Source organism: Zeugodacus cucurbitae, chromosome 3, assembly GCF_028554725.1.
Source record: "Zeugodacus cucurbitae isolate PBARC_wt_2022May chromosome 3, idZeuCucr1.2, whole genome shotgun sequence".
NCBI lineage: Eukaryota > Metazoa > Arthropoda > Insecta > Diptera > Tephritidae > Zeugodacus > Zeugodacus cucurbitae.
In genome coordinates this window covers 62,811,472-62,833,472 of record NC_071668.1, presented here as the reverse complement: position 1 = coordinate 62,833,472, position 22,001 = coordinate 62,811,472, and the positions used below count along the sequence as shown (strand labels likewise).

General features: G+C 35.0%; 2 protein-coding genes and 2 non-coding genes across 4 annotated transcripts; all 4 read right to left on the bottom strand.

Moving 5' to 3' along the window:
* Positions 1-2,351: 2,351 nt before the first annotated feature.
* Positions 2,352-2,465, bottom strand: LOC114803557 (U5 spliceosomal RNA). The gene has a single exon (XR_003752039.2). It is a non-coding gene; the product is annotated as a U5 spliceosomal RNA (small nuclear RNA).
* Positions 2,466-5,496: 3,031 nt separating this feature from the next.
* Positions 5,497-5,660, bottom strand: LOC114803556 (U1 spliceosomal RNA). The gene has a single exon (XR_003752038.1). It is a non-coding gene; the product is annotated as a U1 spliceosomal RNA (small nuclear RNA).
* A 3,707-nt stretch (positions 5,661-9,367) lies between these two features.
* Positions 9,368-16,963, bottom strand: Grik2_0 (glutamate receptor ionotropic, kainate 2). Its single transcript, XM_011178324.3, has 15 exons — positions 16,699-16,963; positions 16,485-16,631; positions 16,331-16,393; positions 13,213-13,416; positions 12,943-13,154; positions 12,684-12,872; positions 12,461-12,613; positions 12,157-12,398; positions 11,916-12,105; positions 11,493-11,851; positions 11,161-11,263; positions 11,004-11,099; positions 10,638-10,869; positions 10,305-10,573; positions 9,368-10,237 (listed from the first exon to the last, which is right to left on the bottom strand). The coding sequence occupies exons 1-15, from the start codon at positions 16,781-16,783 to the stop codon at positions 9,533-9,535; spliced, it is 3,249 nt and encodes a 1,082-aa protein (XP_011176626.2). The 5' UTR covers positions 16,784-16,963; the 3' UTR covers positions 9,368-9,532.
* Positions 16,964-19,952: 2,989 nt separating this feature from the next.
* LOC105208470 (cilia- and flagella-associated protein 299) lies at positions 19,953-21,159 on the bottom strand. The gene is made up of 2 exons (XM_011178325.3): positions 20,520-21,159; positions 19,953-20,452 (listed from the first exon to the last, which is right to left on the bottom strand). The coding sequence occupies exons 1-2, from the start codon at positions 20,835-20,837 to the stop codon at positions 20,057-20,059; spliced, it is 714 nt and encodes a 237-aa protein (XP_011176627.1). The 5' UTR covers positions 20,838-21,159; the 3' UTR covers positions 19,953-20,056.
* Between the last annotated feature and the right edge of the window lie 842 nt (positions 21,160-22,001).

Genomic DNA, 22,001 nt, shown 5'->3' with positions numbered 1-22,001 from the left:
TGATATGTTGTAATTTATTTGTATTAAATTATTCTCCTTTAAATCAAAAGCAAAATATTTTAAAGAAAATTATATCCAATAAAAAAAAAAATTGTTTCCGTAAATATTTTAATAAAATTCATTATAATACTATTTAAATTTATATATTTTTTTAATTTTTCTAGAACAATTTTCAAACATTTTTATTAAATTTTATAATAAACTGTATTAAATTATAACAACAAACTTAATAAATTATAATTTATTTAATAACATTATTTTGAAACGTGCAACACAACTGCTTATAAATATCAAATTGAAATAATTTAATTTTAATTTTCAAGCTTTTCAAAATTTTTCTTTTCAATTTTAAATAAAAAGATAAAAATTACGAAAATAATTAAATTTTTAATTTTTTAACTTTGTAATATTTCTTTTTCAATTAAGCACAATAGTTCAACAAAAAACTTTTCTTTAACAAAGAGCTCTAAAAATTCAATTTTTTAAATGACCTGAATAATTAATAATTAAAATAAAATAACAACAAGCACAATAGTTTAAAAAGTAATGACCAAAATAATTTTATTTTTCATATTAAATAAATAAAATAATAATTTATATAAAGAAAACTGAAATCAAGCACAATAGTTTAACAAATAATTTTCAATAATTTTTGCTTGAACATAGAATTTTAAAAGTTAAATTAAAATTTAAAAAAATATTAAATTAAAAAATTTTTAAAATTACCAAAATAATTTTATTTTTTAAACGCTTTAAAGTTTTATTTGCGATTTCGTAATATATGATTTTGTATATAATGAAAACTAAAATCAAGCACAATAGTTCAACAAATAATTTTCAACTATTTTTTTCTTGAAAATAGACCTTCGCAATAATATATAAAAATTAAAATAACTGCAATAAATATTATAAATTCTTGTTTAAATTAAATAATTAAAATAATAACAAATAAGAAATATTCCTGTTTATACTACAATAATTAAACATTCCTTATTGGTGCAGCAAAGAAATATGTAAAAATAAGCTCTGTAAGTTTTGAATTTATATTCTGACTATTTAACGTTTTTGCTCGGTGGCAAAACAACAGCTGAAGCATTCCCAAACAAGCATGAAAAATATTTCATCTAGTTTACGCCGCTATCAAAAATAAAATTCGAAATAAACAAAATTATAATATTAAATACATTTTTATTTTTTCAAAAATATTTTTTTATAAACAAAGTTTTGTGCTGCAATAAATCATTAAATAATTTTGAAAAAATTAAAAAAAAAATAAATTATAAAAACATAAAAACAAATATTATTATTAAACTATAATAAATTATAAAATATTCAGTAATAAAAAAATAATAAGTAAATGTTAACATAAATTATGAACCCAAATTTTTCGATAAAAATTTAATTCCCAGCAACATTGGTTCTCCGAATATATTTTTGATTTAAAGCGATACAGATTGAACAGGCAGTAACAGGGTAATAAAAATCAAGTCATCTATTTTCTCTTTTGCAACTGCATAATGTCCAACCTTTACAACAAAAAACGGTTTACTTTTTGAAATTAAAAAATAATGATTATTATAAAAATTTAAATAAAACCCTGCTGCTGTTTTAAGATTAATTTAATAAAAAATTAATCATCATCTATATAAATATGACTATTTTCATAAGCTTAAATGTTGTAAACTTAAAAAAAAAAGAAAGAAAAAAACAATAAAAGCAAATAAACAAAAATATATAAAAAAAAACTCATGAAAAACCAAAAAAATAAATAAAAAACTGCAAAAAGTTCAAAAATAAAACAACCAAAAACCATAAAACCACAAAACAAAAAACGTTTTTTTTATTAATTTGAGGTATTTTTTATGTAATCATTAGCATAATTATTGTGCAGTGTACTAAAGATATACATAGAAGAGGATCGAACTTGTCTTTAAAAAATAATAATTTTTCAGGTCGGGCGAGACTTTGCAGCGAGGAGTTTACAATAAATATTAAAAAAAACATGACGAAATAATGATTATAGAATTTGATTACTTCAGTAATTTCACTCTCGATTAAATTAAATTTTAAAATACCAATAACAATGAAGTATAATTTTAATTAACAATATCCAGTATTTTCACTCCATTGTAGATCTTATGACCTCTATCTAAAACAACAAACGCACGGTAATGTAATTTAACACGACACACAAAAACCGTAACATCAATTTGAAAGTAAACCACCTACTCAACACAAACTAGTTTTTTATCAATATAAATAAGATTGGAAAAATTTTAACCATACAAACCAACCCCAAAAAATTCCCTTAGATATTAACTTGTATGTATTCACAATCGGTTCGCAACCGTAGAGCCGCGAACCCTTCAAAAATTTATTTTAGACTCATTAGAGTGCTCCTCTCCACGGAAATCTTTAGTAAAAGGCGAAAGATTTATTCGACAACTGAAGAGAAGCCAGAGTGAATTTACAACCGCAAACATTTGCTATTAGTATACAAACGAACATGAAGCGGCTGTGAAGTGCAGCAAAAAAATGATAAGCAACGAAAACTAAAACGGGAATACAGCGGCCGTTCACTCGCTGTGCTTGATACCTACCCCAACAAATACACAGTGCGTATGTTTGTTGGTGTATGCTTGTTGTTGTAGCTGAGCATTGCCAACGCATAGTCAACACTCGCATGAAATGAATGATAAAAGCATGGGGAATTATTATTGAAAGAAAAATATGAAATTATATTATTAATTGTTATAAATAATTATAAATTTATCTTTAAATATTAGTTTAAATTTTAAAGAAATGATTATTTTTCGGTGAAATTCTATTAATATATTTAATAATATTAAATATTGTTGCCTTCGAGTACAATACACCGATTATAGTGATCTTCCACCATTTCATTATTAATTGTTACAGAACAAGCGCCTCGTCTCTGTCAGTAAATTTGAAATTATAGTACAGAAAAAATGGAAAATGAAGGAACATATCCGAAAGCTATTCGAAGCTGCCTCGGTGTTATTAAAAATTTAAATCGGGTTTCCCAAATTGCTTCGAACCGCGTCTTCACGACCCACAGTAATACAGTTATGTACAGCAAGAGGTTTATCAGGGCTGGTGGAGTGCTTGCTCAAAGTAGAACCTTAAGAACGTGGTTCCTCGTTCATATCGACGGCTTGAAGACATTCGGGGATTGCTCCACCGACTTCATAAAATCTTAAAACTCCTTATCTTCGTCATATCAACTTTCCGTTTCCTTAGTTAAGTCTGTTTCAGATCAGAAGCTGCATAGTCTAACAATCAACAGTGGCTCACAGCTTATTTCGTGTTTACACTTTTTCTTAAAATTACATACATGAGAATTCAATTAAATTTTAATTAAATTAATATTTCGTATACTAATTATAATTATATAATTTATTGTTTTTTTATTTATTGTATTTTTTGCTCGAGAACACTCCACAAATTTTCTATTATATTAAAATCTGTTAATCTTAAAATTGGTTCGCTTAATATTGCATACTTTCTTGCTTTAAGATAATTTCAAGAATACTGTTCAGTAAAATCCCAAAAAATGCTTGCTATTTCACAAACAAGATGACTTAGTTGTGATAATTAGATGTATGTATGTACATAATTTACAGACCTCTTGAACAATTGGAAAGTGTGAAGTTACATGTACATATTTTATTTCCAATTATGTATCTCAAAGTCAATGGAATTCGATCCGCAGATTTAGCAAACACTATGAACTTAAAAATGTGAGCACCTTTTTTGTTTTTAACGTATGTATATATGTACTCCCAATTATTAATATTTTGAATAAGGAATTTCAGTCGGAATTATGTTTTTATTCCAAATATTCCTTCATATATTAAGTAATTTCAACAACAACAAACTTTCAAACAATATATTTATTAAATATAAAGATACAAAAAATCATATTCATGTATCAAAAATATTTATTTGGACAACTGTGAAGAATATATTAAGAGTAAAACTAGCGATAACGAAATAAGTGAGAATCAAACTAACGTTCTTGAATTTTATATTGAGCTTTAGACCAAATCAAATCGAGATTTGTTTTTTACCGGGAAGACTTGCAGCTTTTAAATATTATAACCCCAAGTAATGCTCTTTTGAAAAAGAATATAGAAATACAACCATTACTTTAAAATTTAGTTCTGTGATCCCGATAAAATAATAACTTAATGGAAGTTACTTGGGTTGAGTGATAATAATTTAAAGAAAGATATGGATATCAAGAGATAGATTTTGGAGTACCGTTAGTTCCAATAAAAATTGTATGAATAAGTTTTGTTTCATTGATTTCTATAAGTTTGTGATTAATCTAATTACACTAACGCATAGTTCAGCCGCTGCAGACCGAAAATTTTCGCAATTTGCACTTATAAAATCAAAATTAAGAAACATATTAAATATAAGTACTTTAAGTAGTATTATACATTGTAAAGAACTAGTACACAAGGATGAAGTACATTATGTATGGTCAGCAAAAAAAGTATGTCTTAGATAAATAATTTATTACCTTTTATATTATGTAATATGTTTAAACTTTATTTAAACACATGAAATGTGTATCTACATATATGTATGTATGTATATGGTTTTTGGTTTGTAATAGTTTCCTTACATCCCAATGATATGTTGTGAAAATAGCCCAACTCGGTTTACAACCACGCCTCCTTCCTATATACCAGAACTTTGAAGACGATCTGAATCGTTAACTTTACAATATATAAAGTAAGCTCTAGTGAAGATATCGATGCTAAACTTTGCACAAATGCTACATTTATACTGTGGCCCTTCTAAAAATCGTCGAAATCGGACCATAAATTTTCAAAGCCCCATATAACGAACATGAGGACCTCTGAGCTTCTATTTTTTTTATGAAAATATACCTTTTGAATAATTAATTGTTTCATAAACAATTATGAAAAACTTGCACCTGTTTTTATTTAAAATTAAAAAAAAAGTATTAATATTCCAATTTAAAATTTTTATAAAAAATTAGATTGATCATACGTTATTTTGATTCAGAAATTAAAGTTCAAAATAACGTAAGACACCTACTATAAAATTAGCTGAATTTTTTTTTCCTAAAATATACTTATAGTTTTGTTTTTTTTTTGTTTCAATATCGTGGTTTTCATTTTATACGGTTTTTTGCTTCTCCTGTAAACCTACGAAAAGTGATGTTACTACGTTATTAGATGATGAAGTTCAATAAAACGCCATGTTTTGATGAAAAAAAAATGGTAGTTTAAAAGGAGATTGGTAGACATTTTGTGGTACGTAAATATTTTTTCGAGTGGTATAGTAAATTACTGCTGTAGTATCTATATTTCAGAACCTTTTAATCACTTGAAATTTGCAAAGTGAATTGTTTATTATTTTATTGTCAAACAAGGGTTGTCTCATACACCTAGTTCACTTTGTTGAATACATTTTGGAATCTTGTATTTATTATGAAATGTCGGGACGGCGCGAACGCCATTCCCGGCTACCAAAAATTACACGCACGAGTTATTCGCATTAGGAATAATCGCGAAGGTCAACTCAGCCGAAGTGCAATGGCCAAGCCTCACTCCGGAGGAACCGCCTTCATGATCACGGTAACCTCTACGCCAGGTAAGTATGCTTTTCTCCGCACACAACCAGCTTCTTGAAATACAACTCATATAAAGTATCTGAGAATTGCACAGCAACAAAATATTGATAAAATAGCGGAACGAAATCTTAGCGTTTAGTGGTTGATTTGAGATATGTATGTATGTATCTTGTACTGCTTGTGCATTTTGCACAATGCTGCAATGTTCAACTCATGCAAAAGGTGTACACCGTACAGTATTCAATTGTCATTGTATTTTTGCAGTTTGTATTTCCATATTTATGTCCACAAAGTGCAGTTTCTCAACTCCATTCGCTGACATTCCGCCCCACACCATGGCTGAATCACCGCCTTGCTTCCTAGTTCAAATAAGGTTGTACGGTAGAAATTCTTAGTTCGTTTTACGCCGTATTGTTTGCTCGCGATCACAACCAAATAAAACGGTATACCGACAAAATCCAGTCGTTTTTTTATAGAATTTAACTGGCAAATTGTTAAACTGAAAAAAAAAAAAAATTAAAAAATAAAAATATAAAAAAAATAATTTCTCCTCATCTGAGATTCGAACTCGAGTCTCACGGATTGTTAGGCCGCGTGGTTAAACACTACTGAAAGCAGTTTCCTTTGTCTTATATGTTTTTTTATTGCATTGTGTATTTGGAAATGGCATTCTATTTTATTAAGGGGTTGGGTGGGGTAAAATTTACAAAATTTGACATTTTTTTATTGTTTATTTAATAGTGCAATATTCTAAGTAATATTCTAAGAGATATACATACATACCCTTTGGAAGTTCCGTTCATCAGACCACGTCAGTACGACTCATTCATCTCAAAACTAAATTTTTCAAGTCGGTGAATACGAAACATTTAATTAGAAGGCACAGAAGTGCTGCACTCAAATTGGTATACAAAATTTTAAATGGATGTGGCTCCGCCCAGTTATGGGTCAGAAACCATATTTCCGAAACTACTCGACTACTGTAACTGTTCGTTTTTCAATTGTATTTTTACAGTGGGTGTTTTCATATTTGTTTCCACAAAGTGCAGTTTCTCAACTCCTAATTATAAAAATTCCGTCACATACTATGGATGAAATACCACATTGTTAAATAGTTGGAATAAGGTTTTCCGGTAGAAATTCTTAGTTCGCTTTTTGCCGTATTGTTTATTTGCCATCATAACCAAATAAGTTAAATTTTCTTTCTTCACTAAACTCTACATTGTTCCGGAATTCTCTTGATTTGACAGTATACTGACAAAATTCTGTTGGTTTTTTGTTGATTTTAGATATTTTCGTGAAAAGAAATATTCGTGAAAAGTCAAAATAGTTATAGAATTTAACTTGCAATTTGTTAAACTAAAAAAAATATATAATTAAAAAATAAAAATATAAAAAAATAAAAATATAAAAAAATAATTTCTCCCAATTTGAGTTTCGAACTCGAGTCTCACGGATTACTAAGCCGTTTGTTTAACCACTACTGAAAGCAGTTTTCTTTGTCTTATATGTTTTTTTGTTGCATTGTGTATGTATTTGGAAATTGCATTCTAATTGCAATTTAGCTGGGGTAAAATTTTCAAAATTTGAAATTTTCTTTATTGTTATTTAATAGTCTAAAAAATTATAAAACTTGATGTTGGAAAAAATAATACGAGCTGCAGGGCTAAATAGAGAAGGTACAATCTTCTACAAGAGTGTACAGCTCGTGGCGTACGCCGATGATATTGATATCATCGGAAGCAACAACCGCGCCGTTTGTTCTGCTTTTTCCCGCATGGATAAGGAGGCGAAGCGAATGGGTCTGGAGGTGAATGAGGACAAGACGAAATATCTCCTGTCATCAAGCAAACAGTCGGCGCATTCGCGTCTTGGCTCCCACGTCACTGTTGACAGTCATAACTTCGAAGTCGTAGATAATTTCGTATACCTGGGAACCAGTGTCAACAACACCAACAATGTCAGCCTCGAAATCCAGCGCAGAATCACTCTTGCCAACAGGTGCTACTTTGGACTGAGTAGGCAATTGAACAGTAAAGTCCTCTCTCGACGAACCAAAATCAAGCTCTACAAGTCGCTTATCATTCCCGTCCTGCTTTACGGTGCAGAAGCTTGGACGATGTCAACATCAGATGAGACGACACTAGGAGTTTTCGAGAGGAAAATTTTGCGCAAGATTTATGGTCCTCAGAACATTGGCAACGGCGAATACCGCAGACGATGGAACGATGAGCTGTACGAGTTATACGATGACATTGACATAGTTCAGCGAATAAAAAGACAGCGGCTACGCTGGCTAGGTCATGTTGTCCGAATGGACGAAAACACTCCAGCCCTGAAAGTGTTCGATGCAGTACCCGCCGGAGGAAGCCGAGGAAGGGGAAGGCCTCCACTCCGTTGGAGGGACCAGGTGGAGAGCGACCTGGTTACACTTGGAAACTCCAACTGGCGCCGAACTGCGAAGGAAAGAGAAGAGTGGCGCGCTCTCATCGATTTGGCTATAACCGGCTAAACGGTTGAACGCCAATCACATACACATACACCTGAACTTAGCACTTCCTTACTTGTTTTTGTTGCATTGTATATGTATTTGGAAATTGCATTCTAATTGCAATTTAGGTGGGGTAAAATTTTCAAAATTTGAAATTTTCTTTATTGTTATTTAATAGTCTAAAAAATAATAAATCAACCCGAGTCTTATTCAAAGATATATACCCTTTGGAAGTTCCATTCATCCGGCCATATCAGCATGAATGTATAACTTCAAGGGGACCCCCCCATTCTCACTTTCAAAAAGTCATTTTTTTTTTAATTTAATTTAATTCGAACCTATAACTATTCAAGAATGTTCCTTTAAGATTGCAAGTGAAAATTTCAAAAACTCTTGATGGTATAGCCGATAGAAGATTGAACGTAGGTAGGTTTTATACCCAAGAATTTGCTTCTCAAAACATTAAACGCGTTTTTCTCGAAATAGTGTATTTACGACTGGCGCATGAGGATACTCCAAACCTATTAATCCAATCGGTTCCAAATTATTAATACGTTATTCTATACATACATATATAGCTGTGGTATGAACTAGTATCAATCAAATCGGTGAAGATCTTCTTTACTTTTCAACTTGATGTGTGGTTGAAAAAAGTCGATTGTCAAAAAAAAAAGTTCAAAGGTCCGCCATTTTGTTAATTTTTGTCCAAAATCATAATCCTAGTTCATACCAGAGCCAAACATATACTCTTTCTAATCCCATTGGAATTTTTGGTTTCAGATGTTCCAGTGAGCGGAAATCACATGCGCCGCCGAAAAGAAGGGATTTAATTTGATCACAAACAACAAGAACAAAAAAGGTATGTAAATTTGTTTCTTCTTTTTTAAGTCTTCAAATAAATGTATGCAAAGTTACAACCCTAAAAAATAATTTATGTTCATTTACTAGTCGGACTGCCGGACTGGCAACAAGACAGAAGTTGTCGAGTAAGGACAATTCTAAGGAGAGAGTTGTCGAGTAAAGTGTAAACAAGTTATAAGTTAGAATTGTAACGTAGAGTATTGAGTAATCAAGTGTTAAGTGGTAAGGAATTAGAATTAAACATTTATTTAACAATCCATTGATCGAGCTCAGGGTAGAGTTTCAGCGTAAATTATTGATTTATTTTATGATTGGTTACAATATACTTACAATGTATGTCATCCTCATTTATGTTAGTCGACGAAAGCAAAGTTCTTCAGAACTCATTTTTCGAAAAACTATACATTTATTTACTGGGACCATATTAACAGATATTAACAGAGTTAACAATTAAAATGTCACATTTCAGGAAAGGTAGATATATAATATTTGATATATATTAACTAGATATATTCATATATACCGCATTAAAAAGAAACACCGAAACATCAAACCTCAGCATTGCCAAAACCGGCGTGACCATTCCGCGAAACTTTACCGTTTTGAGTACGCTCGATGAGCGGTATGGCCGGCTGATGATCTTCCTCTGGCTGCTGATGATTATGTTCGTGATGTTTTTGATGGTGGTGATGATGATGATGATTGTGGTTGTGATGATGATGTGGTTCAACGATTGGTATTTCATCAATTTTCAGCTGTGGTGCTTGCTCCTCCTCGCCGTCGTCTGTGGTTAATGTAGTCTGTTGAGCCACTTCTCGTACCATCGGTGTATGTGTACTCTTATTAACGGGATTATGGCTTTGATGCGAATTATGCTTTAAAGCCGGTGGCGCCTCCAAGTGTACATTGGCGACCGAAGGTTCGGAGCGCGCCGATTTCAACGAAAACATGGAGCTGATCTTACGTAGTTTATCGTGTACAGATAAATCATTCTTATCTGGATCGTGTGTGGCATTTGTGATGCTTTTTGTGCTTTGCGAAATTGAACGGGCATAAGATTTCGATGAACGTTTCGAACGTTTTGATGCGCTGGATGAAGAGGAGGATGATGATTTGCTGGATTTCGTTGACTTGGAAGACGAAGAGGAGGAAGAACCACCACTGCTGGTAGAAGCGGTGTGCACAGGTTTTGTTTGTATCCAAAAGCGTAGCGCGAACATTAGTTCAGCTTTGAAAGCTTCCGAGAGCGAAATCTGCGAGAAATTTGAGAAATGCAAAAATTTTGAAGTATTTGCAGATTCAATTTTAAAAGCAAATTACCTTCTCTTCTATGGCCACCGCTTTGATGTTCCACAAAAACTCACACATGCCAATAAGTATAGCAGTAAGTAGACCAATACCTAATACCAGAAATACACCACCAACATTCTCCAAATCCAATTCAGGCGTATCACCGCCGCTACTCTCCGTTTGCGAGCACGATCCACCGCCATGCATCTCCTTCCACCATTTACGCTTCAACTCCGAGAGCATGCCAGATTCGCCGAGTTTCAATACGGCACCGCTAATCTGCTTTCGGTAGGGAGAGTCTGTGCTCAGAGAAGAAGTATTTATACTTTCTCAAATGAAAAATTATTTTTCGGATTAACTTACTAAATGGCATCGCAATGCCATATGTCTTATAATCCAACCAACCGCCGACTTGCATCAGCTCGCAATTGCGTTCGATTATATACTCCAATGTGGTTGATTCCATTAGAAAGGCATAACGTCCTTTGCCTTTAAGTACACGATCCACGCCTTCATCGTTGTTTTTTGTAAACACCGACGGACGCGCCGTTTCCATTGCGGTCCACATGCGTTGGTATGTGGAGAAGTTGGAGTCCTTTTTTGGCACAAAGAAGAGTAAAGTGAGAGCTTTAGTTGAATGGGCTTTAAAGCTCGAGCAAAAAAATGTAATAAGCAAAGTGAAAGCGTGAAAGCTTTTATGTGTAATAGCTTTAAAGCTTGCGCACTTACACGGAAAAAGCCCATTGTGCTGCCACCTAATAAAGCGCCATATTTGATTTTACTTTGCGCCGCCAAATCTTCAGCACTCTCAATTGAACTTTCCATCTGAAAGGAAAATAAGTCTTAAACTTTCGCCTCACATCTGTTGGTGTTGGAAATATATTACCCGAGACATCGTCAAAAAGGCGGCCAAATTGGCTGTGTAAGAGTTCAACATCATCAAGGCAAAGAACCACCACATGCCGGTAACGAGACGCGTCGAAGCAGCTCTGTGGAATAATAAAGTTTTTTTAATTGTTGGCGGTTTGAGCTTAAATTATAATAACTGTTTCGAAAAAGTTTTTGAAGAAAACCCGAAATCTTCAAACACTTTTTGCGGTAGGGAATTAATGAATGCCTACTGATTGGTGAATTATGATTTTAGTCATCACTTTTAGGTCAAAATTTCAAATTTGAAAATCTTCTGTTAAAACTCCATTAGTGGCCGCGTTCACTTACTTAGGTAATATATCACATCCTTGCCCCATAATGGAACCGACCGCTAACCAAGTCGTATTGGACATGCACCAAGGATTCTCTACTTCTTCGGGTTCCTTACAGGGATGTGGATTTTCCCAGTCTGCAGGTGCCATGCGTGAGAGACCGTAAATCAGTAGCGAAACACACAAATATGCCGTGGCCATATAAACCCAAACATCCAAAGAAAATGGCGATAGGAAAGAGAAGAGATCGGGTGGTGGCTGTTCGGGTTTAGCGTAGAGTATACTAATACCCAATGTCATAAAGGGTGGCGTGAAGTCAACAGCCTGGCGACGTGTGGAAGTCATGGTGAGATCGCAAATACCGAGATCGGCGTTCTGTAAGGTTTAATTGTTGAAAAGGGATAAGCATAAAGTCTACTCTCGGCGCGTTGTTACTTACTCCTTCTAGTAACTGTTTGACTAGACCATCCCAACTTTGCGTTAATTTGTTAAAACTGCCATACTTGCCATCGGGCGCTAAAACAAATTCATACTTGAAGTTCAATAGCCTAGCTATGGCGTCTATCAAGTCCATAGAATAGCCTTCATAGCGTGCATTGCCCTGTAGTATTTCACCATCTTTTGGTTCTCTGCAATCATATTACAGTTATTATATGCTGAGCGATAGCTTCAACGCTTACCTGTTCAATAAGAACGGTGCACCAATACGCGACGTGATTATGAAAGTTTTATTCGAAAGTTTCTCACCCACACGCTTCTCACTAGCGTCCTCTTTTTCAAGCGCATCTACGCCATTCACCGGATCCCAAGTGGACAAGTCAAGAAAACCGGCGGGAGTTAATTCCATAAAGCGTAAAGTGAAAAAGTTGCGCTCGCCATATTCGTTGAAATCAACACGACCGGTAGCGCCTTCTACCGAGCGCTGTGGGTAAGAGTAGAAAGTATTTCAAATGTAATGAAATTATTTCATTCTGAAATATTCACCGCTTTTAAGAACTCTATAATACGTCTGCCATGCGCCCAAGCACGATTTTTGCGACACTCCAACTTCGGTGGATTAAGCTCTTCGGCAATGCCAAGCTCGGCGAGACCTTTCACAAACATTGTAACAGCATCATTAGCTAGAATCATATTTGTCTATAGTGAAGATAGATATAGAACAAAAATATAACGATATATTTGGAAATTAATTTTGAGTACTACATACCTTCACTTGTGAGGGATCAGCGCGGTAATAGCGGCCCTCGCGCTTTTCATGTTCTTCCCAGTCATGCGCCACATTTTTAACCTGATAATCGGTGGGATCCATTAAACGTACGGTGGTAATATTGGCGGTCACTGTGAGCAGTTCCTGATAATCCAATGTATGTGTGTCGAGCACACTGACAAATACGCTCTGTGCATGGAAGAATACAAAAACCTTAAGCTTTATGAATCTTCCGATAGTTTCCAAATATTTTACTTACCTGATACTCTCCCAACATTTTCAATTCATTCGCTTGATTTAAAATCTTCATAACATTATCTGTCGAACAATGCAGCACAATACAGTTATCCGTGGACAATTTGATATTCTTCAGGAATGGTCGAAAATCTGGACCTTCGCTAAGTTGTCGTATACTTGTGGGATTGCTGCTGGGTTCACCCACTTGCAGTATGTCCTGCAATTGCTGGAGCTCTAAAAAGAAATGTATTGTATTATTATAGATAATATAAATTGTACGCCTTTCGATTACCTCGTTCTGTCTCGTAAATGATCGTATAGCTGCGCCAACTAAAGCTTTGTAGTATTTCAGCCAGTCCACGTGATAGTAAAATATTATTCGGGTGTACATTGAGTGTCATCGATGAGTGTTGGCGATTGGATAATGCTTCGCTAGGCGTCCAGTCGAAAACTATATGCGGTATATCGAGCGTATTGCAGATGGATGTTACTACATCTGGAGAGAGTTTTAATTGTTAATGTTTTATAGATAAGTTGTGTATCAAGAGGTTTGGTAGCTAATAGTTTTTAGAATTACTTATATTTGGATCAGATAGAGAGATTACAGATTCACTAAGTCTACTGAAAGTTTTGTAATTGGTTTTGAAGCTGTACACAAAATTTCTCGTGATTATTTTTTATTTAGGGTTGATCTAACGGATGATCCAAGTAGAGGTAATTTTTTCAAAAGACTTTTTTTGACAGATCACGCATGAGTCGTGTCAAGCTGTCTGGGTACTATATTCACATTCTGTAAAGAATGTTTTTGGCGCGCTTGAGATCCAGCATTCATTATTGGATAATATTCGGCCGAATAGACCACTTCCAGCACGCAATGAAGAAAATATAGCAGCCTTAGCTGAGAGTGTACCCAAAGACCGTTCGCAGCAACTCTGACGAGTGAAACGTATTTTACGTCGACACCCAAGCGACCTCTATGGGCTCTTGTAAAGTTCGAAGAACATTCGACGTTTTCGAACCAAGCGATTAGGCTCATTTCTGGCTCATTGGGTATGTAAACAAGCAAAATTGCCGCTTTTGGGACAAAGAGCAATCTGAAGAGATTTAAGAGCTGCAATTTCATTCGGAAAAAACATCGATTTGTTGTGGTTTGTGAGCAGATAATTTCACTTTTTGGGCCGATCAATTGGCCACCAAGATCGTGTGATTTCAATCCGTTAGACTTTTTCGCGCTTCGATTTAGGTCTTGGAGCAAAACGTCATTTGTGTTATTTGCCAGTTTCCAGTCGAATTTATTATTCATGTTATGATTTTATGCAACATACGGTGGTATGGTCCTGTAAATCTTAAGAAAACAACATTAAGGGATTTTGTTAGAAGTTTTTTTCATGACAGAAACATGTTTGGATGTCCATAAAACGGGAAGAAACTCTGGTCCTGTTGTTGTTGGATGTCTGTTATAAGCTTTTGATCAGCTTTTCCTGTACTCAGGCAGTCAATTATTCATTTTTGTACTTAAAGAATGGCTATTACACTTTTGCTAAATGTATGGAGATTTTCTTTCTAAAAATCTATACTTCTTGTGAAAGTTGGATGAATTTGAAGAAAATGCTTTTCCTGGTAAAATTATGCTCTATGGTGTTACTCTGTTGTTAGTAGAATAGTAGAAATAACCATGGTTAGTAATGTATTCGGTTTGATAGTTCCGTATACTACAGACATGGCTCTGAGCACTATTTCCACTTTCGCATACTCAAAAAGTGGCCTTCTGGAAAACGAACCAAGGTAAGTTTTCGAAGCTTCAGACCTCTAAATAAAAAGGTCGGACGTCTGTTATACAAATGCATCCTTCTAGATCTGTATTATGTTGAAGAATAAACTATATGGTTCAACAGCAATAACAACAATAAAAGTTTTTGCATAACCCAAGTTCGCAATATAAATGGGTTTCCAATACAGGGACCCCCAGGGACAGCTAACAACGCCATATTTTTCCCGCTCTCTTGACATTTCATTTCCGGAAGGTTTGCCATCACATAATGAAAAGATATACGATCCAACGAGTCGCAATTATTAAAATTTACTATCGAAATTCGGAGTCAGTGGCCTCAACTTTAACAGCACTACGCCCAGATCAAGAATTGAGCGTCTAGTGGAAAAATTTGAGTCCACAGGCAAAGTACAAAATGTTCCCGTACCAGTGAGTCAAAGGAGTGCCCATAGTGTCGAGAATATGGCTGCCGCTGACGCATCAATTCAGGAAGATCCAAATCAGTCTCTCACACGTCGTTCTCAAGCGTTGGGCACATCTGTGACGCCATTGCGGCGAATTTTGCGAACAGATCTAGGTTCACATCCTTACAAGTTGACACAAGAACTGAAGCCTGAACTGAATGGCTTCGTCAAAATATCGTTATTGGTCAGGCAGCAATCCACACGTACTCCATGAGTCACCATTGCATTCCGAAAAAAATGGTGCCGTTTATGGGCCGGCGGCGTCATTAGTCCGTATTTCTTCCGTAATGACCAAGATCGGCACGTTACTGTGAATGGGAATCGCTACCGCTCAATGATAACCGAATATTTTTGGCACGAATTGCATGATATGATCTTGGACAATATGGGGTTCCAACAGGACGGCGCCACAAGCCACACAGCGAATGTCACAATCGATTTATTGAAAACCAAATTTGGTGAACCTGTTATCTCATGATATGGCCCCGTCACAGAGGCAGTCATGTCGTGCGATTTGCCGCCCTTAGATAATTTCCTGTGCGGCTACGGTAAGTCTATGGTCTATGCCAACAAGCCAGCGTGGATTAACGAACTTCGTACGAATATCGAACGTGAAATTTCAGCAGTATCGGCCGATTTTTGCTTGAAAACCATTTAAAATTGGGTTAAGCGACTGGACTTCTGCAAGCGTGTCCGTATTGGCCATGCAAAAGAAATCGAGTTTCATACATAATGGCATCGAATGTAATTTCACAGGAATAAATATATTCATTGGTATCCCGTTATAATAAACCCGTTGGTAAACCGTTTATAATAATCTTATTAATAAATCGTGCTAATAATATTCGCCACCAGTGTACAGCACGTGTTAAAAGCGCCGGTATTTTGTAGGTAAGTAGGTTAACAAAATTCAAGGGGAGCTATTATTAAACACATACACATATTCAAATATATGTAAATATACTATAAATACATGAACTCAGGCATTTTTATTTACAAACAATCATTTGCTGCCGCTGAAGAGATGAACTTGCTCAAGTGCAAGAAAATGTATATGTATGTGTATGCAGATATGTATGAACAGTATCTATTTGTGTATATATACATATGTATGTATTTGTTTTACAACATGTCTTTATGCACATTGTCGCTTTTATATGTAGCTGCATACATACCTGTGCCGCCTGCTGTGTTTGGGCCGAAAATAGCAATAACGCCTTGCGCAATCAATTTGCAGACTGTTTTGCAGAAAAAGTGAAAATTTTCATGGACAACAACGCAATTTAATTATAATAACGGTAATAAGTTAATAAAATTTCATTAACTAACCAGTTTTCTCGACCATGAAACTGTCATCGGTATCGGCATACTCCACAATGGGCTCCAATTCGAAGCTGCGCTCAAAGACATTGGCGCGTTCGATGGCGGTGCGAAAGGCGATTTCGGTTTCATCATTTTTGCTGGCGAAAATTATGCCTTTTTTGGGGATATAGAGCTGAGTAAAAAACCCTCTTTGGTGTATAAATTGAAGTGTACTACTTACCAACATTGAATTTCGAACGCTCATCCGCTGCGTAGGCGCTGGCGTACAGTAGCGCGCAAGTGATATGCAACAATAGAAATTTCATTGTAATAAAAATTCTTTTAACACCTTTTTAAATAAATTAAAAAAATATTTTAATTATTGCACAAATCCTTTTGTCTCACTGCGTACTGGCACTACGCGCTGTTTAAGAAATCTCGTACACAACCGTTGCATTAAAAGCTTCCAACCGAAATGCAGCACTTAGCCGTTTTTCGCCCATTAATGCTAAAATTAAATTTAGACATTCGACATTAAGACAAATCGACTGCTGCATTGAAAGCCTTAGCTAATTTCGAGCATTTCACATACACCAACGACGGACCGCCGCTGCAGATCGGCGTATGATCAAAACATAAATGTAAATATGTATATGAAAAAGCGTCATTGTCCTCATTTTACTCTGAGATTAACACAATTCTTTTGGGCGCACATTTTCATCTGTCTTTATTTTGCTTCTGCTTCTCTTCACTTCATTGGCATTTACATATTTATTTAAGTTTTGCATTTGACCATGCTGCCAGCGTAGCAAAATACATAAAAGTACCTTTTACAATGTTTCTTCTCTGTTTTGCTCAGTGCTTTCTAAACAAATCGTAAAATTCATGCGCCAAGCACAATGTAAATATAACATCAAATACAGATATAAATATATACATAAGTTTAGATATGTGAGATAATCGTAAGTCCCGCTAAGTAAAAATGCAATAATTTTTTTTGCTGGCAGCCTGCCAAAATGAAGAGACCTTTTTGAACATTGCGGCGTTTTATGTGGAATATTTTTTATAAAAAAAATAAAATCTTTGTAATAAATAAAATACTTGATCCTGTAATATATATTTGCAGGAAAATCAGCTCATCAAAAAATTCATCATTAAAGTTAAACTTGTTGGTTATATCGGGTGATCTAAGTAAACCTTTTTCCTTATTTTTCAACATAATCGGTCGGAGCGTACTATTCGCAACACCATCACCCATCTTGAGGCCCAGCGCGTAGCCATAGCCGAGAGTGTAAACGAAGACCGTGGAGAGTCGATTCGGCGCCTATTGAAGCCATTCGGGCTGATGTATGGAACGACTCGGTGCATTTTATTTCGATATCTTAAATTGCAAGTGTACAAAAAACAGCTTGTGCTAGAACTGAAGCAGCTCGACCTTTCCAAGCGACATCGCTTCGCTCTATGGGTTCTGGAAAAGTTTCCCGAAGATCCGACGTTTTCGAGCCCAATTCTGTTCAGCGATGAGGCCCATTCTAGTTCAATGTAAACAAGCAAAATTGCCGCATTTGGAACCTGAAGAGACTTAAGAACTGCCATTTCATTAAGAAAAAAAAAACAACGGTTTGGTGTGGTTTGTGGGCCGCAGGAATCATCGGTCCAAATTTCTTCCAAAATGATGCCGGTAAGAACATAACTGTCAATAAATACCATGTCGATTAACGATCATGAAACCGACTATTTGATGCCTGAAATTTAAGCTCGCGATCTCGACGACATGTGGTTTCAACAAGATTGTGTCACTTCCCACACACCGCATCAATCAATGGATTTATTGAGAGAACACTTCAATGAGCAGTTAATTTCATAATATCGCGTGATATTACTTCGTCAAAATGTTTCCTGTGGGGATATGTAAGGTCCAAGTCTATGCGGACAATACCGCTTTGATGTAGGCTTTGGAGCAAAACATCATGTGTGTTATTCCGCTAGTTACAAATAGAAATGCTCGAACGAGTCATCGAAAATTGGACTCAACGGATGGACCATTTGAGATGTAGCCGCTGTAGCTGTAGGCCAGCATTTGATAGAAATAATCTTTAAAGGCTAGATGGTAAAGAATATTCTTTCGAATAAAAACAAACATTCCCCCATTAAATTTGAATTTCATGAGTTTTTTCTTTAAAAAAGTAGGGAACCTGGAAATGGATCTAGTAGTATGTGATATTTTTAGAGAAAAATGTGCCTAACTGAGCGGGAGAATGTGTGCTCAAAGGTTGTCAAGGAGTGTCTAAGGACATTATCGCAAGCGTGAAGCTATTTCACAATCAAACTTGAGCGAATGAGCTCGCAAGAAAGGGCACCCGTATTTCACCATGTTGGAAACAATCAGGATCAGGTTGGAAACAATTGACCTCTTGTGCATTAGTGCTCTAGTGATCGATTACTGGAACTCTCGCGAGCTAGGTATACGCTGGATAACAACCAGAACCATCACGGTTGTGATATCCTTTTGGCTTAAAGTGGAACGCAAGAGGTCAGCTGAACTACTTGCATCTAATAAGGATTACCGAAATACTGAGAGCTCTCATCGTACACTACGGTATAGGCATACATGCGGTTTGGCTAGGAATCTTGCCGGACGCAAACTGTCCTCTCTCTGTATAAAGTAGTGTGAGTTTGAAACATCTCGTTAGTAATATCTTTAGCGAACCAAACCATCTTGTCGGAATGAACATTAGGCGCCTCATAAAATTTGTTATAGGTGATAGGCTTCAAAGATACAGAAGGACCTTCTTTGCGGTCCATACTTGGATGTTTTTTGGGATTACAATATGTTAATAATGAAAAACGTTGTCATTTATTGTAACCTCGCTAAAGAAAACAATGAATGCAGATATACGACTTTAATATGAACACAGTGGCTCCAATTCAAAGGGTAGCCTCTTAGGTAAATATCTGAATGTTGACCATTTTCAAGAAACAGTTATAATCAAAATATACAAGAATTATTGCTTTATAAGAAGATTTTAGAAGAATAAATTATATTTTTGGTGGAAGGTAACCGAAAGAGAATGCTAATAGTTTTTCACATCCTGTCTTAGTCTCAGTTTTGTATTTTGTCACGGCAGCGATTTTAGTCGATAACATGTCGCAATGTTCAAATTCCATCATCCATTACCACAAGTATTGGATGATGTTGAAGTCATCCTTCAGAATTACGCAATAGAATTAGTTCGAATTGGGTAAAGCCTTGGCAGTGTAATTTTGGAATCCATCATTTGGAGTTTTATTGAAGTTTTAGAACCATACTTTCCACCAGTGAGCTATAATGAAGTTCTATATAGTAGAGCTCTATATTTGCTAATTTTCTTTCAATAATATGTGAATGTGTATGAACTATGATTTTCCGATTCATTTCGCTTAGACTTTAGAAGACGTTTCCCTCCTTTGCAGTTAAGTTAACAAGGAATACCTAGGAATTTAAACTAAAAACATTTCTTTTGCATTTTTTAACAGCGAAAATAGTAAACGCGCAGCAAAATAAATATTTTATACAATAACATACAAAAAATACATCACATAAGAAATATAAGTTATAACTATATCTTCTTTCGAATTACATGATCATAAAAGATGACATGTCCATACTTTTCCGAGAAATGCATTTCGCGTGTACAATTGTTTGTATACATTTCGCGTAAAATATCGACACAGATCTTTTTGTGATCACCGCGATGCATAAATATCAGACCATTCTCGACATCATGTAGCACCAAATAGTTTTCAGAATTATTATAGTGCACCGTACCCTTGTGCCAATCGTAAAAACTGAGATCTGTTGGTTTGGGGCGCAGCTGTACGCGTTCCTGGAATACACCCAACCAATCCGTGCAACCTTCGACCATCAAATTTGTCTGCTTCAGACTGTGTTCGAAATCGATATAACCGGAAACTTCGAAACCGGACTTTAGGCGATGTTTCACAAATATGATGGTCTAAAAAATTGTATATATTTTTCATTATAACTAGTATAAAACATGAAGAATAATGTAGTCCTATTACCGATATGATTTTCTGCGCATTCGGTTGTTCACGTCTGGCCAACTCGAGCAGCACTGGGTCAATGGAATTCATATTCTCACTGAATAACATTGCCGATTTCTTGGTCGGCCATAACGATTCTTGTACAGCCGCCTTACGTTTCTCATATTGTTCGGGTGTATAGATTTCGGATGCCGAACGATAACCAAGTTCTACGAGCATACGACAAAAGCGTATGTTGCGTAGAAAGTGGATATCATGTCGTGTAATGAATGTATCCAAATAATCCTCATAGGTTGGACAGTCCAGCAAAAACATATCCTGTTGTACGGAACTCATTTTGACGTTGTTGATTTGTTGGCTCTCGTTTGTAGACTGTTTAAAATTGTTCTTTGTTTTTGTTTATTTAGCGAATTTGTTTTTATTTTTTTGACTGAGTATCACGTAATTTTTAGTGGTTTAACTTGATTGACTCATATTTTTTGTTTAAATCATGTAGTTAATTACAAATAATAAATATATACATATGTTGAGATATTTGTGGAACTTTCGAACGTTATTTTTTGTTTTGAAGTATTTTTTATGGAAATTATTTAAATTTTTTTATATTTTAAAATTTTTTAAATTTTTTATGTGCACCAAAACTCGGTGTCTATGTACGGTTGACATTTTATGAAAAAGTAGATAATTTTTTTGGGTAAATTAGATAAAAGTGTGTTGGTTTTCTTTTAAAGCTTATGAGATTGAATACAACCCGTCGCGAGGAATCGATAACCGATATATACTATATTGTTTTGAAATAACATACATAATTCAATGTTGCGATGACAGACGATATCTTATTTTGTTGAGATAAGATAAGCCAATGCCAATGTCGTGATGTTTTGTTCCAAGGCCTGAATCGAAGCGGAATTGTCACAGACTTTCGACTTTACATTTCCACACAGGGAAAAGTCTAACGATCTGGGTGGCTAATAAAAGGCCCAAAACGTGAAATTATCAGCTCACCGAAGTGTTTTCTTAATAAATCCATGAATTGATGCGATGTGTGGGAAGTAACGCCGTCTTGTTGAAACCAAATGTCGCCGAGATCTCAAGCTTCAATTTCAGGCATCAAATAGTCGGTTATCATGGCGTGATAACGGTTGCCATTGCTGGTTACATTCTCACCGGCATAATTTTTGAAGAAATATGACCCGATGTTTCCATACCTCCACAAACTATATTAAACCGTTATTTTTTCTGAAGGAAATGTTTCGCTTGAATCTCTTCAGTTTGCTCTTCGTCCCAAATGGGACATTTTTGCTTGTTTACATACCCATGGAAATGGGCCTCATCGCTGTTTCAGTTCTTACACAAGCATTATTTTGTACGCTTAATTTAAGATTTCGACGTAAAATTTGCCATGTAGTTCCATACTGAACAAAAATAACATATTGTAAAAGTATCTCTACTTATATCACCCGTTAATACGTACGTAAATTGGATTCATTCTGCCCTAGA

Excerpts from the sequence above, each read along its gene's own strand:
- LOC105208470 (XM_011178325.3), bottom strand. The coding sequence starts at position 20,837 with ATGAGTTCCGTACAACAGGATATGTTTTTGCTGGACTGTCCAACCTAT. Across the intron at positions 20,453-20,519 it reads ATGCGCAGAAAATCATATCG|ACCATCATATTTGTGAAACA; the intron begins GTAATAGGACTA and ends ACAATTTTTTAG.
- Grik2_0 (XM_011178324.3), bottom strand. The coding sequence starts at position 16,783 with ATGAAATTTCTATTGTTGCATATCACTTGCGCGCTACTGTACGCCAGC. Across the intron at positions 13,155-13,212 it reads CATTTACGAGACAGAACGAG|AGCTCCAGCAATTGCAGGAC; the intron begins GTAATCGAAAGG and ends ATTTCTTTTTAG. Across the intron at positions 12,399-12,460 it reads TTATAGAGTTCTTAAAAGCG|CGCTCGGTAGAAGGCGCTAC; the intron begins GTGAATATTTCA and ends TCTTACCCACAG.